The sequence below is a fragment of the Canis lupus genome, chromosome 19 (genome assembly GCF_011100685.1).
Source record: "Canis lupus familiaris isolate Mischka breed German Shepherd chromosome 19, alternate assembly UU_Cfam_GSD_1.0, whole genome shotgun sequence".
Lineage (NCBI taxonomy): Eukaryota > Metazoa > Chordata > Mammalia > Carnivora > Canidae > Canis > Canis lupus.
In genome coordinates this window covers 3,368,541-3,394,364 of record NC_049240.1, presented here as the reverse complement: position 1 = coordinate 3,394,364, position 25,824 = coordinate 3,368,541, and the positions used below count along the sequence as shown (strand labels likewise).

The 25,824-nt window shown below is 46.8% G+C and overlaps 2 protein-coding genes and 1 non-coding gene across 4 annotated transcripts in view; 1 reads left to right on the top strand and 2 right to left on the bottom strand.

The window, feature by feature from the left end:
• LOC119863905 (mastermind like transcriptional coactivator 3) overlaps window positions 1–20,320 on the bottom strand; it is a 407,795-nt gene extending 387,475 nt beyond the window's left edge. Inside the window, exon 1 of the mRNA XM_038564579.1 lies at window positions 18,907–20,320. Within this exon, the coding sequence (XP_038420507.1) occupies window positions 18,907–19,377 (471 nt within the window). The 5' untranslated portion in view covers window positions 19,378–20,320. The remainder of the gene's footprint in view (window positions 1–18,906) is intronic.
• Window positions 16,360–20,354, top strand: LOC119864429. 2 transcript variants are annotated; one of them, XM_038564584.1, is made up of 2 exons: window positions 16,360–17,040; window positions 19,835–20,354. In XM_038564584.1, exons 1-2 carry the CDS (start codon window positions 16,661–16,663, stop codon window positions 20,109–20,111), a joined length of 657 nt encoding a protein of 218 aa, XP_038420512.1. In that variant the 5' UTR covers window positions 16,360–16,660; the 3' UTR covers window positions 20,112–20,354. The 2 variants fall into 2 exon arrangements, 1 of the variants encoding a protein (XP_038420512.1); XR_005373866.1 differs by lacking the exon at window positions 16,360–17,040 and adding an exon at window positions 18,653–18,786.
• Window positions 20,355–20,615: 261 nt separating this feature from the next.
• MAML3 overlaps window positions 20,616–25,824 on the bottom strand; it is a 193,278-nt gene continuing 188,069 nt past the window's right edge. Inside the window, exons 28-31 of the transcript XR_005373867.1 lie at window positions 23,504–23,634; window positions 22,021–23,368; window positions 21,434–21,456; window positions 20,616–21,201 (exon numbers count right to left, since the gene is read on the bottom strand). This is a non-coding gene — a transcript (mastermind like transcriptional coactivator 3). The remainder of the gene's footprint in view (window positions 21,202–21,433; window positions 21,457–22,020; window positions 23,369–23,503; window positions 23,635–25,824) is intronic.

The window sequence follows — 25,824 nt, the reverse complement described above, 5'->3', positions numbered from 1 at the left end:
CTGATCTCTCCCCGGCACATGTGCTTCACTAGTACCAGGCCCAGAACAGAGAACCGGAGGAGGGGCACACACTCTATGAACGCGTGTACTCCCTTGCCCCCCTTTCCTCGAAGAATAGAGTTAATCAGGCACAAGCCTCAGGAAAAACTGAGAAAAGAGAAGTTCTCACTGATGTATTGACACTTGCCACAAAGTTTGGCCTATCTCAACAACAAGTCACTTTACTTTCCACATCTACCTGGTCTCTCGTAGGACAAAAAAAGAAAAAAATAAAATAAAGACGATGTCCAGATAACTATGCTTCTCACAGCTGCGCAGCCAAGAGGGGGGAAAAACACCTTTTATAACTTCCTCTGGCGCTTGCTGAAAACTCTGGACTTTGGGGAGGCTATTAGAAAAAGGTTAAATATGAGACTAGATAATGATATACCAAGGGACTCGTGTCAGGGTTGTTTGAACACTACTCAGAAGCAATTGCTGTTGAGAGTTGGCGACCACTTTAAAGAGTTCTGGAAGAAGGCAAAGTCTGCAAGTAAATGCTCTGTGGTGTCCCTGGGAGGAGCAGGAGAAAGGCTCCTGATCTTGCACAAGCATCCGTGAAAACATTTATTCTCCATTCTTTAATTCAAAGATTACTGGGTATCCACATCCAGTAATTATTTCCTAGAGGTGGCATATTGTCTTGTGTTATTCTTTATTTGATTTTATTTTTACTAGGGCATGACTTCACACACACAGGAGCACCCTCCTCCCTTCTTCTACTCTAAGGTGTGGGGCCTCTGGTCTCCATCTCAAGGCTGCCATGTGTCATTTACTCTCAATACATCAGTCAGAAAAAGAAAAAAAAAATACATCAGTCAGTTGTTCAAGATGATTCTATCAATAAGCGTTGACTTCAAACCCCTACTTGTGTAACTTAAAAATTAGCATGTAACCCTTTTCTGCCCCTAAAACTTGATCAGGACCCCCTTATAAAGCTGGTGTGGTTACCCAAAGCACTTTGTGCCATCATCTGCAAGGTTATGAACCACCAGCCACGGAAGCCACCTGATTGGCTCTTCGTCCCCTGGTGCTTCATAATGATAACTAGACAGTATATAATTACACGGTCCCCAGAAGATACTTATAATTGAATCACAGGGCATTTTGTGGATGTTTGGGACAGCGATTAGAGGACCACAAAGTGATAGTATTTCTAACTCTTGCCAGCTAGAATATAAATGAAGCACCCTAAAATTCAATTACAAGAGTCCTTTAGGTATTAAATAATTATAATACAAATCACATTAGGGGGCAAGTTTTTTTTTTTAATTGAACTGTCCCCGTAACCCCTGAAGATCGTATTTCCTAATAGTTTGCAAAACAACACAGCTGGATTTTCATCCAACTGAAAAAGCTTCACCAAAGATGGAACATACGCAGCAGCCTGGTCCTGCTTGTGCTGTGCCGCCTACTTTTCTGGTGTCTTACCAAGTGAGTTGGGTCTCACTATAGCTCCACTTATCCCATAAACATGCGGCATGATTAGAACATCTAATATTACCATGCAACAATAAAACAGCTATAAAGATATTTACAAATTTAATAGAAATAAGGATACTTCATCTATGCAAACTTTCACCTATCCTTAACACCCAGAAATGTCTGATTTCTTCCCCTCACCTTTCCCTTTCTCCAACTTTCCCTCCTAGCCCTCTTTCTGATTCTCAACCATTCCTTCTGCTCTCTGTACCTACTTTCCCTCAGGGCAGGTTGTGACAGTTGTAGTAAAACCTCCAGGAGTGATTGTAGTTGGTCCCTAGTGCTCAGGGCAAGGCTACAAAAGCGTCAAATGTAGATCTTTTTCAGTCATTATCTTTTTGCTTCCATTTCTTAAAGGGAGGGAAGGTAAATATTGCTCCTCTAACTCAGGAAAGTAAAAACAGAAATACTTCTCCCCTGACTGATTTGTGTAAACACGCGGTCAAGGGAAGGTTGAAAGCCTGGTCAACAGTGAAGTCGCTCCTACAACCAGCCGGGCGAGTAAAACAGAGAACGGGACCCTAATCGTTCCTCTGGATGCACCGAATCGGATCCAGGGCACATGCAGAAACTTTCCCAACCCCTGAATGCTACAGCAAGCACATATCATCCACTTAAAGCAGACTCGTGGCACTTCTATTTCCCTCCACTTAAACATTTTTTTCAAGGCCTGTGATCAAGATGTAAAACTAAGGCCTGAAAAAATATCAGTTCCCCCAGCAGAGCACCAGTGTTGAAATATAATCTCTGATTAGTGATTAGTGGAACATCACAGAAATAAATATACATATACATACATATGTATGTTTTTTCCAGGAGATTTGGCCTTGTAATGACATTTGCTCGTGAGAAAAAGAAATCTACTCATCCCAACGTCGGAATACTACCTAAGTGCGGCCTGCAAAAAAAGAAAAGGTCCCGCAGAGACCAAGAATATAGTGACATTTGGTGCTCTTCAATCAGAGTATCAACACCATCGGTTTCCTCCTTTTAGCTCCTGAAATAAAAATATTCTCATGCACGGAGCACAATAGCACAGGCTACAGCCCTTCCTCATGGAGTGTGATTCTCTCTGAGGATCGCCTTCTGCTATGTTTGCAGGAACCACCCTCCCAGGACTGTAGAGCCCTTCTGGATCTTTCCCTACACCTCCGAGTCAAGAGCAAGGGAACCAGGATGGATGACCATGACTACACAGAGGCTGAAGTCATAAAGGATTGAAGATGATGGCGCCACTCCGGCCAACGTGGAGCGCATGAACAGGGCAGCCGAGGAGACCCCTCCAGAGGAAAGTGGAGTTAATTAGTCTTTTTATGCGCACACACATGCCAGCTTCACACATTTAAAAAATAGACCCATGCTAAGCAAAGGGCCTATTTTAGCACTGTCTTGTAAAAACTAGATAGACGGGTACTCTCTCTCCCTCCTCGCAGTACCACTGGCCCCATAACAGACTCCCAGGCCTCTGCGATTCTAGCCTGAAGAATGAAGGGGTCCTGGGCAAAGTGCATCTGAAAAGCCCCAAAACAAAACACAACACTGCTCACTCTCCCACGAAGAACTGAGCGCCAGTGAATTAACGCACCTAATAATTAATTGGCATTCCTGTAGAAAATTTTCCTTTCGCAATGTAGCCACTGGGCCGCTATGGAAAAAGATCCTAATTTATCCTCGCTGAACAAATGATTTGATTAGTGACCAAAGTAAGGAGGCGTGAATGCTCTCCAAGCACGAGCTTTTCCGCATGGCCTGAGTCAGCCGCCGTACGGCAAGGCTGGCATGGTGCCAAGGGCCCTCCTGCCAATGAGACTAGAAGTTTCTGAAGAGCGACCACAGACCCAATGCTGGGAGAGTCCCCCGAACAAAAGGCGGCCACCGAGTTCAACAACTGGCTTGCAATGGCACCATATGCTCCACAATATTGTCCTGCTGCAACACTGGGGCCTGTCTTCAGTGTTCCCGGGTGCTGCACAGCTGTCAGCCCATGAGCTGTTTTATCATTATTTTCACTGTTTTATTACTTTTCTGGGAATTCAAATCAGTGTAACTGCGCTTGATGCACTGGGTGAAAAATGGTGTCTCCCTCCCCCTCCTCCTTCAACCTAATGAATTGCCTTTTTTCATATCAAAGAGTAATGAGCACCAAACCACATAATATTTATTCATGGAACAAAAGACATAGGAATGGAGGGGGTGGGGGAAGCAGGAACAGCTCCTGAGTGAGGAGAGCAGAAAAGCTGGACATTTTAAAGGAACTCCTCACCGCGATTCCCAGTGACACTGGGTTCAATTTATGGGGAAATCCAGACCTTTCGGCTCTCCCCATTCTTTCCCTTGGAGCCCTCCATCAAGCAAGACTCTAGTCAATGCTTAGAGACCCCGCTGCTGAGAGCTGACAGTAACCAAACAGAACTCCTACTGTAGACTTGACAGGGAACCGTCTAAGCCTTTTCTGGCTCAGTGGACATCCCCCTAAAAAGCCCCTTCTTTCTTAGGAGCATTAGGGCAGCATAGCGAAGAGCGTTCAAGATAGATCCTCTTACCCCTGCCCCCCCCCCCCCCCCCCCCCCGGCTCGTCATGGCCTCCCTTACGGATGAGATGAGAGCCTGACCTGGCCTAGGGAGGAAGAGCCACTGACATAATGGCAGTATCGGAGACTCGCTTGCCTCCAAGGACAGGAATTTTCCCCTCCTCCCCTTCTGTGTTACTCTCATGATCACACTCTGTCTTCAAGTTTTCTTTTGAATCCACAAAATAGGAAATAATGTACAATACTAGGAATAACTTAACCTAACCCAGGGTTAATCTTCTTCCTTATAGATGTTGAGACAATTTAATTGTCCCCTTCACAAAGGATCCCCAAATTGGGAGGGGCAGGATGGACCACGAAGTCAAGTTAATGCTAAATGAGCCATGTTTCTTGAAGGCTTCCCTGAATACATGCGCCACCAAAGTGAAAGGAAAACTATCCTCTAAGGTAAGATAGCTATTAAACAAAGGCTCCTCAATAACAATCCACACTCACGCCAAGAGACTGAAGGAAAAGGGCGTGCAAGCCACGTGAAATCTTAACACGCGTGGCTGAGCTGTTTCCGCCTCCCGTTCTATTACACAATGTCTTGAATATCTCCATTTAAAAACTCTTTTAAGAATCAAAAAAAAGATGTTTAAATTATGAAAAATATTGAAATTTTTTAGGGATCACAAAATCACCCACTTCCTCCTATAACCTGTGCCACCCAAATGGCTATGAATTTTAACACTGCAGAATTTCTGACCTGGATAATTTCCCTTAAACCCAGAAATGGAATCCTTTTCTGAAGCAACCCTCTTGCTGCTTCTTCGTAACAGTCTCATTTTCGTTAAGTCTGTCAAAGCTAATTACCTCTCTCCTCGAATTTATGGCTCTTCAGTGTATCATAAACACATACATTATGAAAAGTTGAAGAAAACAAGTGAAGTGTGCATTACACTGTGAAGGAAAAGACAGATGTAAATAATTATTCGAAGTATCCAGTCTTTGTTAATAAAGTAATGAGAATGGCATTGGGAAGTGCAGATGGAGATACCAAAGCCGGGCAGTCCTCCTGGCCTCTCCCACACAGGGTTGTCCCCACCTCCCGAGCTAACACCAGAAACCCCTACACCCTCACTTTAGGGTAAAGAGGGAAGCAAAATTCTCAGGTTTGCGGTTCCTTGACATTCCAGACCACATATAAACACAAAGTCTACCAAACCAGGAGTACAGACAACCTGTGCCTCGGAGAAGGGAATAAAAAACACAGGACACACTACTCACAAGCACACTGAGCGCCCTTACTCGGAACTACTGCTGCGCCTTTCTGAGTGTTCCCATTCCAATCTGAGACCACAACTTAAATAAAAGGCTCCTGAATGACTCCTATCAATCCTTTTCACCCAGGACTGAACACTGAAAAAGCAACAGCCCGTCTGAACCTCAACAGCCTAAGTGCCAGACAGCTCCCCCATCCTCAAAGTACCAGTTTATCCTACTTTGTCACCCTCGACGTTGCCACTACGCACATCCCTAGTTCATCCTGGGCTCCAGGTGCATTCCACTCTAACTCGGACAACCTGCCAACCGCACTGAGTATGGTTATTTACAGCCACAACACACGAGTTTGCTCAGATATTCCTTCAACAGGTCCCGAGAACTTGGCAGCACGAAACCCAAATCTAAAAATCATTGTTTCCATACTTCACTGAAGAAAATGAACGTGTTTTTTTAAAAATCCCATAGCAGCTGCAAACCCTTTAGGAATTCTTAAACTGCAAGATACGCTCTCAACCGTTTAGCCACAACAACATCTCAACTGAGAAAGTTGCTTCTCTCTATAAACCACCTCTGTTTACCAAACATCAGAGAACCTCCCCAGGATGTGAGTGGCAGCGGGGAGGGCATGTTGCAATCCACGAGGTGCTAAGGTCCACACTCCACTGTGAGGAAATACCTTCAGTGATTAAAGATAAACAGCACCTGCGAGCTTTGCAAAGGCATCCCTCAGCTGCAGCCACACACTTTTCTAGGGGCTGGACAGGAGGGGAGAGAGGAGGGACTGAAATACCACAGTGGATTACAACTGGGACAATGGGAGCCCTGGCGGATGGACGATGGGAACGGGCAAAGGGAATGTATGTTTTACCCCCGCTGGGAACTCTGGCATCATTACCACTTAGCCATTCTGAAGCTAAAACCCAAGAATAAACTATTACAAGAGTTTTAGCTCTTTTCCTTTTCCTTAGCATCCAGAAGAGTTTGTGGGGCTCTGATATGTCACATTTCTCTGCATTAATATGTGAATGCTGACCCCTGACACTCCTATTTACGATTTTATATCCACAGTTGCTGAACTCTCTTTAAAAAACAAATAAAGCTCAAAAGGCCTGAAATATTTTCTGTAAGATATGTTTAAACACACACACACACACACACACACACAACAACAACTCTACAATAAGGTAAGACTGAATTGCAGTCGTTTCTTTCCTATTACAAATCATCTCTGGACTCTTTCAACCGGAAATAAGAAAATGCTTTCCAAAGGAATTAGAAATTAGAAGTTTAAAAAAAAAAGAAAGAAATTAGAAGTTTATTACAACATAGCTGTGATCTCAATGGCCTTTGGAAAACAGGTTTTATCTAATAATAGAATCAGATGGCTATGAAATAACAAATATTCAAAACATGCAACCATTTACCTGTCTGCAATCAATACAGAGGTACAGGTTCTACTTTATGGAAAATGCAAGGCAGTTGTTGTTCACCTTGTGCACAGGTGAAAGTCATCCCTGAAAGAAAACATTCTACTGCCAGAAATGAAGGAAACATTCAGGAGCATTCAGAAGCAAACACACACAAAAAAATGCATGATGACACTCTTCAGGGGGACAGACGATTAGCAAAACTAGGCTTGACTGTCGGCAGCGAAAGTCAAAGGTTGAAATTTCATCGTATGACCAGAGCGGCAACAGTAAGGAACTCGTAAGTTTGTCATATTGGTCGGCTCGGTTCGAAAATTAGGAGCTTCAAGACCTCCATTACATCTGCAAAATCTCTTCACCTTCATGTCATGTAACTCAATGAGGGGAGTGACACCCAATCACATTCACTCATTCATTCATTCACAGCACACTCTCAAGGTCGGGCAGGCATTATATGGAGCATATATATCAGATGTGGTAATCTTAGGGACCACCTTAGAATTTTGCCTACTGCACTTGGTGTTTGGTCTTTTGGGCAACTGTAGAGTTGCCAATATTTTGATTTTGGAGCATTTCATACAAATCACGTTGTCTGGCTTCCAGGACATTTTTCATTTGCTCTTAAACAAGCAGACCGTTGGGGAGAAGACCACGTGGTAGGGACAGTGGATAGCCTTCTTGGTACTGATGGCTTCTTGGTGCTGAGGACCTCCATCCGTTGTAGGATGTTTCACAAGAAACTGAATCCTGTGAACAACCAAGGAACAACACAGGCCTCAGGTGGGCTCACTGTAGCCCAGCCAACACCTTGATTTCGGCCTGATGAAATCCTGACCAGAGGACCCGACCAGCCAGTGCCCAGATGTGACCCACAAATGAGATAATAAATCTATCATTAAAAAAAAAAAAAAAAAGAAAGATTCTTAGTTTACAAACATGACCAACTCTAGTGATTTAAGCTGTTGAAACAGAAGCTGTCTAGCTGTCTTAGGCCGAAGCCCCCTTCCCTAAAGTCTGCACCGAGCACACGGATGCATTACCTTAGCTGGCCACGGGTTTTGTGTGGATGTGTGTGTGGGGGCGTGGGGGGTTCTCGTGAAGATGCTAGGTGGCTCGGCTAAATGGCAGAAAATGGTTGCTGCTAATCAACACGTACGTCATAACTTGAAACAATGCCTAGTTTATCAGAATCACTTGGTAGAGAATGACCTACAGAGTTTAGGTGCCCAGTCAACTTACATTCCTCCCCTGGGTTTATTTCTGTGGTTCGAATAATTGCCACCTACATCCTGCACAGACTTCAGGCCCTACTGCCACTGTGACAAAGGTGAAACATGAGGTGGTGATAAAAAAAAAAAAAAAAAAAAAGATGGGGAAAGGAGGCCAGAGGCAGATGAGGCCAAGACACAGCAAAGTGAGGACCCTATTATAAGATAGCGGGGCCAGGCAAGGACCAGCGCTCCATGGGAGACCACGTATCTTCATTTTGGCTCCTGCTCACACTGATCCTATAACCCACAGGAAAGTCAAGTAAGTGAGGACTGTTCCTTGGCAGAGCATGGTTATTTCTAAATCCCAGCTGCTCACACAACCTCTTCAAGAAGGAACACATCAGGCAGGTGAAGGCCGGGTGATGTCGCCGAGAGCACAGAATCTGGAGCCCAACCATTCCAGCTACGTAGAAACACAGACCATAGTTATGAGCATCTCGGCATAGGGCGGCCGCTATGCCAGAGGTAAATCAAAATGACCAAGAACGCCATGAAGGGCAGTCTTCAGACCATTTCAGCACACACGTATAATGAAAACGGATAGGACTGCTCACTGTCTAAACAAATGCTATAAGGTGACTGTCGAGGCAAGTCCATTTTGATGCATTTTCTACAGTTGGCCAGGTCAGCAGGTTGTTATTACCATGTTACACAGATGACTGGATTAGTCAGGGTAATTTAACCTGTGGGAAGTGGCAACTCACAGGCCTGAGGTTTTTACGACCACTCAAACTTGCACCCACTGCCACCCCAGCCACTCTATCACCAACTGACACACATTTTACAAACAAAGCCACACAGGTCTGTGAAACACAAAGCTCAGGAAAGGTAAAAAGAACTATAATCTTGTTCAAGAAAGTGAATTTCCCACTTTCACAGCGTGAGCAGGTACCGATTAACCAGACTCCTACGAACTTCCTCTTGAGGACCAGATGAAAAGAAGGAAAGTCATTCCTGTAAGCTGTGTCGCCAGATACACAACCTCTAAAAACTAACAGTGTTCACCCTAGACTGCAAAGACCAACACCAGTGACTAGAGTTGACACTGTTATGGTTTTTTTTTTTTTTTTGAAGCTGTATTTTTAAGGAAACACAATTATCATTTGCTCTAAAATGGGTTATAATAAGATTCAGGTGCTATATTAAACCATATTAGATTAAGAGATTTTTTTTGGTCAATCTTTTCTGTTTATACATATTACATATATAGAAAGAAATCCAAATCTGTGCTACAGAAATGCTCACATATGTACAAGGAATACATGAATAAGGATGTTCATTGCTGTAACGTTTAATTGGCAGAAGAAATGACAACAATGTCCATCGATAGAGGATCGTTTACTAAATGATGGAACATTTATATTATGGAATGCTATATAACAGTTAAAAAGAATCAATTGAGTATCTGTATGTCATGACTTGGACAGATCTCCAAAATATATCATATGGAAAGAGTGAATCTCAGAACCATATGTACGATTCCATTTATGTAGGAAAAAGCTAACATGTGATGATGTACAATATATAGTATATATGTGAGGAATAGAAGGTCTGGAGAGAGATATTATGAACCATAGTAACTTCTGGGGGGCGGGTAACATGGAGGAGAAGAATCAAGCCCCTTCTTAAACTACCTGCATTTAGCAATTCATTCGACAAATATTTTGAGGTCCTCCTGTGTGCAGGTAGGGCTTTTTCTAGTCACGATGACATGAAGATGAATAAAGACACAAAATCTCTGTCCTCACTAACTAGTATTTTATTTCTATATTGTTTACAAGTGTCATAATTTAAGGAGGTGCCTGGGTGGTTCAGTAAGTTAAGCGTCTGCCTTTGGCTCAGGTCATGATCCCAGGGTCCTGGGATCGATCCCCATGTCAGGTTCCCTGATCACTGGGAAGCCTGCTTCTCCCTCTCCCTCTGCCTGATGCTCTGCCTCCGTGGGCTTGCGCTCTCTCTGTCAAACAAATAAATAAAATCTTAAAAAAAAAAAAAAAAAAAAAAAAAACCAGATGTCATTGGGTGTCTGGGTGGCAAGGTCAGTTAAGTGCCCAACTCTTGATTTCAGCTCAGGCCATGATCTCAGGGTCATGAGATCCAGCCCCATGTCAGGCTCCACGCTCAGTGTGGCATCTGCTTAAGATTCTCTCTCTGCCTCCCCCTCTGCCCCTCCCCACCATGCTCTCCCTCTTCTTTCTCTCTCTCAAGTAAATAAATCTTAAAAAAAAAAAAGATGTCATAACCCCTTCTCCAACACTTAACCAACTGAACAACTTTTGCTGGAGCATTTTTACTCATCAAGACAGCCCATCTCATCTGTGAACAGGTTTAATTTTCATATAATTGTTTTTTTAAGTATTAAACCAAACCTGGCTCCTAATAACCGCCAACCACTGATCCTAACTTTATCCCCTTGAGGCCATAAAGAGCACATCTAATCCTTTCTTCACTTGACAGCCCTTCAAATATTTTAAGAAAGCAATCATACCCTCTAAGTCAGACTAAACACCTCCAGGTCTTCCAACTGTTTTTTGTATGATATGGTTTCAAGTCCTTGCACCTTCCTGCCTGCTTCTTTCTAAATGTTCCCTTCTTTGTCTAATTTCCTCTAAAAGCTTGATGTCAAGCCGTGATCGTGGTGCTACAAGTGTCACCTAGTTAAAAAAAGGGAGGGGGAAAGATGATCATCTGCCTCATTTTTAATAACCTTACTCTTACTCTCCACCACACCAATGAACCCACTCCCTACACAAAGAGATTTCATTTGAAAAATAATGAAATAAATTAATAGAAAACAATGCAAGAAAACCATAGCTACAGAAAGCTTGCAAGAAGATACAAAGCATTTAGCACTCTAGGATTTTCCGAAATGTTAGTTTATTAATTACTTCCATCAACATGCTCTCATAAAACTGCAAAACCATTTCATACAGCTAGTCTGAACCGTGAACGCATGCCCTGCAGGGTGCGTCCAGTGAGAACAAGGATGCCCCTTTCACCAGGATATGCCCAGTGCCTAGAAATCAGGTCCAATATGCAGCAGTTGCTCAAAACCTAGTCGTCCGAAGTTGGCTTATTTGTGAGTGAAAGAAGCCTCCAGCCAATCAACTTTAAGTCTGCACTTGGGCAGGAGGCAACCAATTAAGTGATAGGCCAATAATTCATAAAAATAGGCCTAGCATTTGTGTAGTGTCCCAGAGTTTCTGGGACTCATATATATATGAGTATATATGAGTAATATATATATATATATATATATATATATATATATATATTCATTCATTTAGGCCTAACAGTCACTCGGTGAGGTAAAAACAAGGGATTACTGTTGACCTTCTGCGAGGCAAGGAGACAGCAGCAGACAGACGGACAGACCAAGTGAAAAGGCAGATGGCCACGTGCCCAGAGCGGATATGCGGCACAGAGGCCCTTTACCTCCTTCCAGGGTACCCTGGGCTACACCTCCTCCTTTCTCTGCTCCTTCAGTAGCAAGAGTGGTTTTGAAAAGCTGTGGGCACAGCCACATTGTGTGTTTTCCCCATCCTGGGGGAGCTCCTTATTAAAGCAGGGTTTCTCAACAGCAGCAACACTGACAACCTGGAACAGGCACTACGGACACACCGTAAGCTTTTAGCCTTACTCCTGGCTTCTGCCCACTGGAACAGGAGTAGCATCCCTCCCGTTGTGACGACCAAAAATGTCTCCCGACATCGCCAAATGTTCCCGGGGGGCGGATGGGAGCAAAATCTCCACCGATTGAAAATCACTGATTTTAAGGAATCCTAGAGTAATAAATCCATCCAATGGCAGTAGCAATAATTCAGAAAGCATGAAAATATTCTAGGAATATGATTTTTTTCCATATACAAACACTACTGCCATCAACTCCCGCAAAACATGTATTTGAGTTTTCATAAGGTCTGAAGGTTGAGACTAAAAGCACACTTTACCTCTGTAAGCTCCCAAGACGCCAGGACACCGTTTGCCACAAATGAGCAAAACGATCATTTCTCTTGTTTCTCCCGCTTGCCATCCATTCCAGATGAGGCCTCCAAAATCTCCATCCCCTTTTGCCTCTCCTACCTTAATACAAGTTCCTTAAAGCCCTCTCCTGGGTACCAGTCCCTTTAGATTCACTCTCAATCACTGAGCTGCTTTCAGCATCTAACAAACAATCAAAGAAAGAAAAATAACCAACCACTGTGAGAATAAAGGGCACTAGCAGAGCTTGTCTTTTAGAGCCAGGCAATCCTTTTGAGTCAGGGTTACAACCCAGGCTGAATCTGCACAAACAGACTCACAGCACTTCAGCCTTTTCCTTTGAAGGGAAAGGAGCCTCTGCCCAGACATGAGTTTTCTGGAGGTGATGAAAGATATTGTGAGAGGGGAGAAGAGATGTGCAGTAATGTATCCTAATAGCGTCTTCACAGGTCCAAGTACATGATTACACAGCTGAGGGCTGCAGAGTCCACAACATGACACCTGACACAACCAGGGGCTACCCAACAGGATGGAGACTTAAGGAACGGTAAAGGAAATTCTGGAGGTGGTTACTCAAAAAAATTAAATATCTCACTTCCGTTTTCTACAGTGGTTAAGCCATTCATTGCTAAGGAGGATGAATGTTAGTTATTTGTATTTTAAAAGATTCTACTTTCCCAGAAAGGTCATTCCAACCAATGGGAGGTCCAATATAATTAAAAAGAAGTGTCTAAACTACTCCTTAAGGAATCACTTTCCTTTTGTCAGAGGAAGTACCGCAAGCCTTTGGAGATTTTTATTAAATTCCCCCAAGAATAGTATGCACAGCTTGCCTTAAAAAAACCCCGAACCATAGGAGTAATTTCCTTTCTTCATGCACGTGTGTATGTGGCCCTAAGGGAACGCTGCGCTTCTTTCCCAAAAGGAGCTGCTTATCCACAACTCAAAAGCTCCTCAATTGTCTAACAGATGGAACAGCCAGGTAGACTCAAGGAGGGGGGGGGTGCCCCTTCTCTGATCCATTGAATGAAACTCTATGATCTTTAAGTATTTACTATACAGCTGGCTCACAACTCCATCCTCTGAGTAATTTTATCCAACCTTATTTGTTTAGTTCTTTAGATTTTCCTAGGTTTAAACAAAAGTTTTTTGTTTTGTTTTGAAGTTAGGAGAATTAATCAGTTCTCAATGATAGCTGATTTTCCAGGAGCTACATTTCCAACTCACAAACATGAATAATGAATTTCTGGAATGTGTCTGTCTGAAAAGCATGCTGTATTTTTAATGAAAGTTAATTTAGGGGATCCTACAACTTTGGAGCAGTCATCTGTAAATCGGCTTTGTTAAAAAACAAAAACAAAGCAGAAACCAATGCCAACTTAGTTTGAAACAAAAGGAAAGTAAGGCATATTATTTTATTTAAAATATCATGAGAAAAAAATAAAATAAAATAAAATATCATGAGAAGGGGACATAACGCAGCCTGAAGCTGTTGAGAATCACTGGCATCAAGCCTAATGCTGATTAAAAAAAAAAAAACAAATAAAAACTGGGTATCCCTTTAAACCTAGCTAGAATAATACTGAAAACCCTACAGAGAATATACTCGGTCTTGGAAGCAAGAGTGTGATTTAGCATTTGGACTTGTACGAAGCACTATGGACTATGCAGCGATACCGTTGAATGAATGAATGAATGAATGAAAAATTTAAAATTCAGCGTATCCTCCATTATCTGTGCCAATGACAAGTAAATTGTATACAATATCATATCCACAATGAATCCAAAATAACTGGCATCTTCCCCAATAGTTTCATTAGTTATGGGAGGAGGAAGCCCTGAAATTAAATTTCTCTTCTTATTGCTTCTTCCCACTCTTTGGCAAAGGTGCTAAAGGTCAGTGAGAAGACCAAAAGGTCGGCAGCAGGAGGGAAAGGAAAAACAGAGCAAGCAGCTACAGGGCCTGAAAACTGAATAAACAGCCTCCGATTAATAAGAGTGAAAAAGCGCAAAGCTATTGGGGAGAGTTAAAAGGCAGATATTATAAAAATCGTGGGACCGAGTTTTAAACAGTTTCCTCTTTATGAGTTTTGATGTTCGATTGATTTCACAGTTGTCTATGATGAGTCATGTGGAAAAGATGATGGAATTTAGCCAGCCTAAGCTTCGGAACATAGGACTGTTAATTAACAAACACAGAACGTGAATCACAAATAAAATTCCACGGCATTAAGTAACCCGTAAGTACTTAAATCTGTCCGAGAACTACTATGTGATGTGCAAAATGATTTATTATACTAGATTCCTGGTGTGGCAGCCAGCACTCCTATGAGAAAGAGGGCGACCCCTCCGCCCAATCTCAACCAATGGAAGAGCAAGGTCAGGAAACCTCTAATTTCTTTAATTTTTTTTTTTTTATTGGAGTTCAATTTGCCAATGTAGGAAACCTCTTTAATTAACAGGTGGCCACTGGTCTCAGATATTTATAAAATAACTCTATATACCTCGCTTTTAATGTTTAAGATTCTCACCTCTCTTCTTATAAAAATGTCTGTAGACTATATACACCTGGACTGTTTGCTTTCCTCGTATCAGGTAGCCCAAACCTACAAAGATTCTAAAAACTTGCCCTTATAATTCTAAAGAGTCGGGATGGAAAGTATCGAATATACTACCTGCCTGAAAACTCAAGCTTTCCCTGGGAAGGAACTCAGCCTGAAGAGCATTTTGTAGATTATGATTAATGATTAGCTAAATGTGCTTCTACTTTTCTGATCTCTAGCTGCTCAGTACTAAATAAAATGCACCACCACCGAAGAACATAAATAATTAAACATGTATTGGAGCTTTTAAAAGAAACGCTTTTTAAGAATTAGAAGACAACACTTGTAAAGCACAGAGAAATGAAATTCCAGAAAGTTTTTCACGAACCTAAGGCATACCCTGTGCAGGCTATGGAAGGCTTTTTCAAGAAGCAACTGTCAATCCTATCGCCCAGGATAGCACTAGAACAAGGCAAGCCAATGAAAAGGCTCCTACGAAAGATTTAGAAATGGTTTGACATTATAAGCCTGCCAAAAAACCTGGATACAGAGCCAGTAATTTACCTTCAACAGGATAAGAAATGGGAAACCAGATTCATTTATAAGGAGGGTTAGCCCTGAACTGGTATGTTGACATTCCCTGGATCTGTTCCAGGAATGGATGAGAAAATTTTGGCCAGCTTGCTGTTCTCTCCAATACTCAAGTAATTAATAAGTTTATTATCAATTGAATTTTTACGTGATAAAACTCTTGAGAGCAAGAACCACACAGATTCATGCAGTCTGTAAACTCTGTGTAAGTTAGGCACACTCTGCAAGTCAGGATGGCGCTGAGAGAGTGAAAAGGTCACGAAAACGCAGGCCTGAACCAGGTCAAACCAGGCGGCCACCATCTTGAGGTTCTGAAGACCTCAATGCCCCGCTTCCTGGCGTGCCTCTGTCAAGTCCACCTAAGCTTGCCTTGAAAACGACGTTGTCCGCTGGAGTTTACCTTAGCATTTCAGCCAGGCCTCCAGTTCCGCGTGCTGAGAATGAACAATGCCTCTCGTTGCCACAAGTAATAAAAAATATTTTAGGAAAAGACACCCCTTCAACTGAGACTGTCTAAGAGGTGAAATCAAGAGTTCTCACCAACAGTTCTTTGAGAGGCAATCTCTTCTTGGTGAACAAAGTGCAAGTCTGTTGGGGGTAGGGGGTGGGTAAAGGGTCATCTGACCCACTACATGTCCAGAAAGTACCTTTTTTCAGGGGAGGTACTACAGCTTCAAACCCGGGCCTTTTTAAGCTCCCGGCTCTCTTAAGAGGGCCACTAGGAATCCACACAGAACCCAGGCTTCTTCCAGCAGCCTAGAACCAGGGAAGATTTCTATTTTACTTCACCCGCCCTACTTCTTGTTTGCTTGTTTGCTGTCATTCGTGCCTATGCTTGTAAATTAGGTAAGAAAAGAAATTCAGGGGATCCCTGGGCGGCTCAGCGGTTTAGCGCTTGCCTTTGGCCCAGGACATGATCCTGGAGTCCTGGGATCGAGTCCTGCGTCAGGCTCCTGGCATGGAGCCTGTTTCTCCCTCTGCCTGTGTCTCTGCCTCTCTCTCTCTCTCTATCATGAATAAATAAATAAAATCTTAGAAAAGAAAAGAAAAGAAAAGAAAAGAAAAGAAAAGAAAAGAAAAGAAAAAAGAAAAGAAAAGGAATCCAAAGGCGCACAGAACTGATTAGACCGCCTTCTTAACCCAAACCAGACAGAAAAAGGACGAATCAATATTTAGTACTTTGGACACACTGGCCCCAAGAAGGTAAACAATAGCCATAAAACAGAAAAGAATCCTATTCGTCTTTATTTTTATCGTCACCATTATTGTGTGGCTCTGCCTGATTATTGCTTTTCTTTAGGGATTCCCAGATAGCCCAATCCTACAACCCAATGGAGTTGTTCTGTGCCCCAACCATGACCCAGCAGCCAATGCAAGGAAACAAGGTCCACGTTATCTTTGCAACTAACTCCTGCTTCCAAGATGTGATCTCCTACACGGGCTAAGTGAAGGAAGGCCCTCTCGTTTCAGGAACCAACGTGAATATTTCAAGTACTTATTTTTAAGGGAAAAATAGCTTGTGGAGAACGATGCGATCTTCTTCCCTGTTTGTGGCACGCAGAATTCCCGTGCAACTCTTGGCTTTAGGGCGAAGTCCGTTTATTTTCATCACACCCGTCACCCGTAGTTCCCACCGACGGCAACGGGAGGTGTGTGTGCGCGCGAAACACAAGTGGAAGCTGGAACGCGCTCCCGCTCCGTACCTGGCCTGGCCTTCCATCGGCGTAATCAGTGCGCTAACTCATTGTCACAAAATTGCTATTTTTCAGGCAATCGTTCTCCAAGTGTGCTGTTCACTTGCTGGGCCGGGACCCACTCGGAGCCACAGCCTGGGGCGCCTCCACTTAGGCCAGCGCGGCCTGCGCCTCTGCAGAGGGGCGCTCTGGCCCGGCGGGCTACCTGCGTCCAGGTAACGTCAGGCTCCCCAGCGCCCTCCACCTGCGGGGGGCGGCCCCCGCCCCGCCCCCTCCCGAGCCCGCGGGGCGCCCCGAGGTCACCCACGCGGGGCGCGAAAACTTTGCGGCCGCGCCCCCGGCCGCAGGCGCCCGCGCTCCAGGGAAGGGCCCCGGCTTTTGTTCCGACCTGGCCGGGCCGGGCCGGCGGGGGCACACGGGCCGCGGGGCTGCACCCCGGAGGTCGGGGGACACTGCGCGGCCCGGAGGTGTGGAGCCTGGCGGAGAAGAGGAGGAGGAGGAGGAGGAAGAGGAGGGGCGGGAGGAGCAGGGCCGCCTGTTTTGACGCAGCGCGCGCGGCCAGGGCGCACGGGCACAGGGCGGGGAGCGCGCGGGCACGATCCCGCCGCGGCCCCGGGGTCGTCGAGCGAACCCCCCGGGGGCGGGAGCCGGGGAGGGGGCGCGGGAGCAGGGCCGGCCCCCCCACGCCGGGGCGACGCGGGGTCCGTGCGCCGGGACCCCCCTCCCCGCCTCGCCCGCCTTCCTCCGCCGGAGCCCGCCTGTGCTTCGCGCTCGGGGCGGGATCGGGGGGCGCGCGGGGGTGGGGGGCAGGGCCCCGGGGCGCAGCGCCTCCGCCCCCCCCAGCCGGGCGCCCCCCGGGCCACCGCCGCGCCGCCCGCGGACAAAGCGCCGCCCGCTCCCCCCACCCCTGCGGCCGCGCGCCCGGGAGGGCGGGGGGCGGAGGGAAGGTGCCGCCGGCGGGACCGCGAGGAGGCGAGGACGCTCAGAGCCCAAGATAAACAAATTGTTCCTCTTCACGTGCGGGGTGGGCGGGGTGGGCGGGGTGGGGGCGGGCGAGCGCCGCGGCCTCCCCTCCTCCCCGTCCCTCCTCCCCGTCCCTCCTCCCCCTCCTCCTCCGCCGGCTCTTTGTCACCGAGCGCCCGGCGAACGCCGAGGACCCCGGGCCGGGCTGCGCGCCGCTGGGGGGCGGGGGGCGCGCTGGGGACGGAGCAGCGCTGCGCCCGGGCAGCCCGAGCCCGCGGTGGGGGAGGCCGCGCACTGCGCCCCCCGCCCCCAAAGCCGGAGACGCGGCGAGCGGAGATAAGAGAAAGGATCGTCCCCCTCCCCCCTCCCTCCCCGGGCTGCGAGGGGAACTGCCCCTTCCTCCCCGAGCGCCGAGGCCATTGGCTGCGCCTCCGCCGCGCACCCACCCACCCAGCCATTTAAGCCGCTTTCGGCGGCCGGCCGCCTTCCACTGCCCTGGGCGCGGGGTCCGGCCTGCCGAGTGGGCGGGGGCGCGGGGCCGGCCCAGGCCGCTCCACCTGCCGGGCGCGCCCCGGACCCCCGCGCCCCCCGCGCGCCCCCGCCCCTGCGCGCGCGTCTCACCCACTGCAAAGTTCATTCACAAAACTCCCAGACTTTCCCAGCCCGCGGGGGGCGCGCGGGGCCTGCGCTCCCCCCGCGGCCCCGACCTGGCGCGGCGGCCCCGAGGGGTGGGCGAAGGGGGACGGGTCTGGGAAGGCGAGGCGAGGCGGCGCGGGGTGGGGAGCGCCGGCGGGAGAGGAGGAGCGAGCTTCCAACTCCGGGTTCGCTCGCCCGCAAATCGGCGTCTAAGAAAGGGAAAGGGGGGGTGGGGTGGGGGGAAACTTTTCCTGCGCCTCGGCCGCCGCTCCTCCGGACTCCCTCCGCCCCTCGCGGTCGTGACCGGCTCGCGCCCTGTCGCCCCCTGGTCCCCGAGTCTGACAACCCCGACACACGGACAGGTAGCGGCGACCGCGGCTCCCCGCCCGGGAAAGTTGGGTGTCCCCGCGCAGCCCCGTGCAGCCCCCCGCCGCTGCCCCGTGCGGAGCTCCGCGCCCCCCGCGCGCCCGGTGCGCCCTCACCATGATCAGCGTGTGGTTCCTCTGCTCCGCCGAGGCCGCCTCCGCATCTTGCTGGGGTTTGCTCTGGAGCGGCTGCTTGCCCGCGCCGGCGCCCGACTTCTTGGCCCTCTGCTCCAGGGTCCGCTGGTACAGGCTCACGGTGTCCCGGCGCTCCAGCTCCAGCTGCTCCACCTGAGCCTGCTGGTACCTGTTCTCGCAGTTGACGTGGTGCCGCCGGCAGCCCTCGATGCGCTGGCGGAGCCGCTCCACCACGGTGCTGTGCTTGGGCACGGCCGCCGAGCCGCCGCCGGGACCGCCGGGGCCCCCGGAGCCGCCGCCGGCCGCGGGGTGGTTGCTGCTCGGAGCGGCGGGAGTACTATTGGGAGTATTATTCACGCCGATCCCGGCCCCGCCGAGGCCGCCGCTCAGGCTACTGTTGATGCAAATACTACTGCCATTCGCGGCAGCGGCGGGGGCTGCGAAATCCCCCATCCTGCTCCCCGGGCACACTATTTTGGAAGAACTTTTTTTTTTTTTTTAAATCCACCCCCCTATCAGCCTCCTCCTTGGGTCCAAGAATTAAAATAGTTTAAGTGGAACGCGGGGGAGACGCAAGCACATGGATGGAAACAGCAATCCCGACGGGGAGGAAAAAAAAAAAAAAAAAAAAGAGCGGGGATGGCGGGGGGGGGGTGGAGAGAAAAGATTTGAGGGGGGTGGGTTTTTTTGTTGTTGTTGTTGTTGTTTCCTTTTTTTTTTTAAACTGTAAAGCTCGAGGGGGAAAAGAAAAAAAAGGAGGGAGAGAAGGGGGTGTTATCAGAATACCATCAGACACCTATCAACAAAAAGAATCGCAACAAACTGAGCCGGCAGCAAAAATCGGGTTGCAACTCAAGGGGAGATCCGCTCGTCTCCTGCTTTCTTTTTATAATCCATTATTTTCTAATAGGTTCCAGGAGGTTTCCGGTGGCTGGCAAGCCTTTTTCTCCCTACGTGCCGACAAAATGCACCCCATGGACACACACACAAGCATATGCCTCCGGTGCGGACACGCGCGACACGCACTCACTCCACCCCGCCTCGGACCGCGGCAAGCTTGCTTATTGCATTTTCCTTCCACAAAAAAGTTTTGGTGTTTATGCCGCCCCGTGTTCTCAAAGTACTTTGGCTGCTCAGTTGCATTTCGCAGGAACCTAGATCCCGAGTCCTCGGGCTGGGGCGCGTAAACACAGGGACGGCCCCGGGCGACTGCACGCGTCCATCGCTGAGCTCCCCTGCAAGACGCCGCGCGGAGAGCAGCCCCTGACGCCCGGCCGGGCTGCCGCTGCCGCCGCCGCCGCCGCCGCCACCATCACAATGATCCACGGCTCGCCGCCGCCGCCGCCGCCTCCTCCTCCTCCTCGCGCTCCTCCACCTCCTCCTCCTCCTCCATGCCAGCGGAGTGATATCAGGACGCGCGAGCTCAGTAAACACGGCAGCGGCGGCGGCGGCTGGAGGCCGGGAGACGAGCCCGGGGACGCGGCGCAAAACCCGGCCCGGACTCTCTCCGCGGCGGGAGCGGGCGCGCGGCGCACCGGGCAGGCCCCCGCCCTCCGCGCCCCGCCTCGCCCTCCCCGCCCCTCCACGCCCCCCGCCGGCCGCGCGGCTCCTCGGACGGGAAGCAGAGCTGCCGGAGCCCCGAGAGAGAGAGAGAGAGAGAGAGAGAGAGAGAGAGAGAGAGAGAGAGAGAGAAGAGATTCCGAGCAGGCGGGGGGATGGAGCGGGGGGGGGGAGGATCAACTTTTGACCTGTGTGTGTGTGTGTGTGTGCACGCGTGTGTGCGCGGATGGCCTCGTGAACGCGCCCGCCTGGGGTTCCTCGTTGCGAGCGAGGTACCCTGCAAAGCCCTGCAAAGCCCTGCAAAAGCCCGAGCTGCTGTTGGACCTCCTTCGTGCATCCTCCTCGTAGAACCGTGCACGGCCAGGCGGCAGCAGCGGCGGCAGCAGCGGGGCCTCGCAGCAGCTGCGTGTCGTCCCTACCCCGAGTGGCAACACAAGGGCAGACACAGAGCGACTGGAGTCCAAGGTAGTTAGAGTCCTTCGCCAGCCAGCCGGAGGGCTCCTGCGTATGGACACTTGTTCAAACTCCCCCCCACCCCAACACACACACACACACACACACACACACACACCACCCCTCCTCCCCGAGCCGGTCTGAACACACCAGTGCCTGATTCTGAACAAAAAGAAACAGGCAACCCCAGACAACTTGGGGGTTTGTGATGCGGTTCGCTGTTCATGATTGTTGTCATTGAGGCAATTATTGTTTTACTTAGCCCTGGAAAGGAAAAAAAAATTAAGATAAAGCAAGCAGGGACTTGGAGGTGAGACTTACAGTACATTTTAACAGACTGTTTTGAACGCTAGGTGCTAATGACAGCAGTAATTAAGGGTCCTTCGTAAATCAAGTGGAAAGATTGCAGATTTCATGGACTAGAACTATAGGAAAAACACAGCATTTCACAGTTTGTCATGACCAAAACAAAAACAAGCAAAAATAACAGGCTTACCTTATTGCTAGATATATTTCTTTCTGCGTAAATGAAAGCACAGTAAGTACAATTAAAATTGAATAACTACCATAGAAAGCAATCTCAACTTTCCTTTATCTTTCCAGTTACTGAATATTAAAAACAAAACAAAACTAAGGATCAAATATAATATCCTTGAACCTGGACTTACCTAATCGTATACACATAATTAAAAAAAAATTTTAAATGGAGAAACAGCATTTCTGTGATCAAGGGTAGTACAAAATCTTGATTGTGGGCTATTAATAATAAGGCATTTTGTATTATCTCAGTAAATCTTATAGAATTAGTTTTTAGGGTAAAAATACACCCCAGTTTTCTAAAATAGCCAGGAATAAAAGAACTTTGGATCTCATGCATTAGTCATGAGATCTGATTTAAACCATCTTCATTTCTTGGCATTGCAGATTAGCATAGGATGCTATTTCTAACCTCATAATGTCAGCAATAAGAAGCTATATTTTTCTTCAATTAATCAGGCCTATATGGTAAACTATATCTTTAATATCCCTGGATTATATGGTAAAGCGGGCAGCAAGATATTGATTAATGTGCTGTGAGATTACCTTTAAGTAGTGAAACCAACGTGAGAGAGTCTCTTTCATTGACGCTGCTGTACTATTTCAGAAGACTACTTAGTTAACGTGCAACTTTCTGTGTCGTAACTGCCCCTCCTTGAAGTCTGTTACAAAATTTTACTGAATTAATTCTATAGCGAGAAATCAATTCAGATTCTAAAAACACAGAAAATTGTAAGAAAAAGACATCACAAAGTAGTCTTTGTCTTCTTCACATGTTAACTAAATAATATCTCTATTAATTCAGGAAACACATGGCTTCACTGCAGAGAGGAAGCTATGACTCTGCATTCACGCTAATCTCTCTTCACTATGCTTTAATTCTTATTCCTTCTCCCTCCAAGCATGTGCATCAACCATAAAAGACTATAGTTTGATTTACAGGGTCTTGAGTACTGGGTCTTCAGTTTTGAAACCTGAGTTCTAAAGCTAGCTCTTTCCTGTGGCTCAGAATTTAATTTTTTATTGAGAATTTGGCAATTCTGAAAAAAAAAAAAAAAAAAAAAAAAGAGGACAACATAGCAGCAAAATGCATTCCTGTCCGGCTCTTTACCTCTCCTATCATGAAGGGAAACCAAAAATACACAAGAATTTGCATCCTTCCCTTTGAGGGCCAACAGGTGGAGGAGCACATTTTGTGGCTTTACCCTAGAGTTCCCCAATGACAAATGGAGCTATTCTTGCACAACTACAGCATAGTTTGCTACTTTGGTGCATGAGTGGACCATACAAAAAAGAAAGGCCGACTCCTCATGGGTGTATGTTCACGTGCGTGTGCACACACACACACAGAGGCACCCGCCTTTCATCTCATCAGGATGGTGGGAATGGCAGCCACAAGCGCCAAGACCAAAATGTAGGGACAGAAAGGACTGTCAAGTTGTGTACTGGGAAACAGGGGAAGAGTCTTTAAGAAAACTGACCTGTGCAGTGGAACTGTGACATATTTGAGGTCAGAAACCCCATCCTAATTGTGCTGGCTGATTAGAAGAAAGAAGCAGGAAGTGAATGAGACTTGCATCTTGAGCAACAGAGTCAAGTCATGCTGAATTAGAGATCTTAATCTGCTCCAGTGACCTTAGAAGAGACAGAAGCTTTCATACTGGCTACTTCTAGACTCTCGTGATATACTCCCACGAGGCTGCCAGCCTTGTTGGTCACCATCCCAAAGAACTCCATGAAAGTCCTAGAGAAGTCCAAGTCCTGGGGAAGCCATATTAGCTCCTTTTCCCTACCATACTCTCCGATAGCAGAACCACCTTTATCTTTTCTTTCAGCCTGCTATGTAGAAAAACTTCTAGATGGGAGCTATGGACACATCATCAGTGCTGTTGGTCTAGAATAGCAAAGAAATCTGAGATGCCATAGCAGTAATGAGAAAGAAAGAAATTATGTGGCTGCCTCCCCAGACTTTGATGATATCTCTTCGAAGGCCAAAAAAAAAAAAAAAAAGAACGTAATGAATAAGTACCTGTACCAAGTTGTCCTGAGGCTCTGGCTCTGAGCCAAAGTTGGCAGTTCTAAGGAGTTGAACCAGATTCCCTTTTCTTTAGGCCAACGATGCATCATCCTTCTGTGTCCATCTGATAGGACCCAGTGTTCCTGTGTCAAAAAAGAGGTCATTGGGTAGAAACTCCAGCTTAGGTGCCACTTCTGCTTCCCTATTTATGTGGATCATAGGACTCTTTATCACTACACCATAAGAGTACTCTGCTGCGCATCTAAAGGTAAGCAAACCTTTACCCACGGAGTGGGCCCTGGTGGTCCTGAGTTACTAGCAGCAGTGAGTGTGCCATCAACCATCTAGCAAGAGCTATCATATTTCACAATTTCACAAATACAGCTTTGGCCTTCTGTGTGCCAAGAGCCTGTGTTAAGCGCTGTTAATACAGCACAGCACTCGAGAGCCCAACCCCAACCTCAGTGATGACCAACTAGACTCAGAGCAGTAGATGCAGTGGTAGAACTAATATGAAGCGGGTATGAGAACACATCAAGGAGACTTCAAGTGCATACATGGGGCTCTAAAAAGGCTTCCCCAGAACTCACTCCAAACACCCGGCAGGAGAAAGCCGCGCAAAGGTTGGTGGGTGCAGTATGCAGTGAGGAGCTAGGAGACAGCTAGAGCAAGGCTGTTCCAGCAAATCCTCCAGTGGTTCATTCACAGGAGTGTGGGGGTGGGAGGATGTGCTGAGAAACGAGGCTGAGGCTGGGGAGGGCAGCGGGATCCAGGTTGTGCAAGGCCATCCAGAAGTGTAGATGATATCCCTGCAACAATGCTCCCATTGAAAGGATTAAAGCTGATTCACGCTTTTTACTTTGGCAATGCAACAGATGTGTTCATATAGCATTTTCTGTGTTTCTGAAGAAACTGGTTCTATAAAATGTTTCACCAGAAAGGCTCCTGAGCCGAGTAAGTTTAGGAGATGGTACTGTCTCTGTCGAAGATTCATGACCACACTGAAGGCCGCAAGAAATCTTGCAGCAAAACATGTTCAGCTGTGTTTAACCTAGTAATGCCCAAATCCTGTTATAGGCCACAAAATGAAACATATTGGAGAAAGCTCCGAGTAGGAGAGAGCAAAAATCGAAGACAGTTCCAAATCCACTTAAGTTCACAAAGATTGCCTGGGCAGGCAGCCTCTGACAAAGATGCACTCCCTTTACCATCTGCTCTGCCCCATCCCTAGCACCCAGGGCTCAAGGCCTTTCCCCAGTGTTACCCCCTGTGTTGCGCTCTGACCTTGGAGCAGTCAGGAAGTAGCAAGACAAAGGCACAAATCCCAGGAGGGTGGATTTGACCAGCCTTTCTCAGCATTAGCACTTCAAGTGTGCTATATTAATATCTATCTCCAAAAAAAAAAAAAATATCTATCTCCATATAATAAACCTCCTTATTAGGGGGAAAGGTCAGCTGTATTTAACTGAAAATCTTAATTATGTAATAGCTTAAAAGATATAGAGTTTCATTACTTTTGAAGCACGTGCTTTGTCTAGTCCAACAATTACTGGCCTCTTGGAGTTATTTTAATAAGCTCCTTCTACCTACTAAACCAATTGTATATAGGAGACATACCCCATGGGCTAGGGGTGTGTCAAAGTACGTTTCCTTAGGTATTTAGATATTTCTAGCAAGACCTTGTACATTATTCATTCTCACTTTGTATTAAGAAAGAAAGTGTTTACTAATCTCTAGACCATGTCACAACTTTTGAGAGGAATATGAATTAATAGGGTTTATTTTCTTATTCATGTATTTTAATATATATATGTATATAATAGTTTTATGGTTATTAGGAGAGAGAACATGCCTCTGGGAGTAATCAACCACATAATAGACTTAACTACCTCTGCACACCTTTTCTACCCTTCCTCTTCTTGAGAACCACTGCCATGATTAGCTTGTCTCTACTAGAGAATTACTAGTTCACAAAGTATTCTTGAATAAAGTCCTTCTCTGTCTGTGTCTCTGCCTCTCCCTCTCTCTCTGTGTCTCTCATGAATAAATAAATAAAATCTTTTTTTAAAAAAGTCCTACATTTATAATTATTAACTTAGGTCAGATTTTATACCTATTAAAGACAGACATTCATGTTAATATCAGGAATAAGAAAAAAAAAACCATCAGTCCACATCTGCTTGTTCAGACAAGCAGACAAAATTTTTAAGACCCTTTCATTGCGTTGCACATCTACCTCTACTCTCAGTGCTAAATAATTTTATATAAGGCATCCATCTTGAACAAGGTCTGGCTTCCATGTAAGATATTGAAGACTTTTGAAATTAGGGGAA

Excerpts from the sequence above, each read along its gene's own strand:
- LOC119864429 (XM_038564584.1), top strand. The coding sequence starts at position 16,661 with ATGCGATCTTCTTCCCTGTTTGTGGCACGCAGAATTCCCGTGCAACTC. Across the intron at positions 17,041-19,834 it reads GGCGGGCTACCTGCGTCCAG|GTTCCAGGAGGTTTCCGGTG; the intron begins GTAACGTCAGGC and ends ATTTTCTAATAG.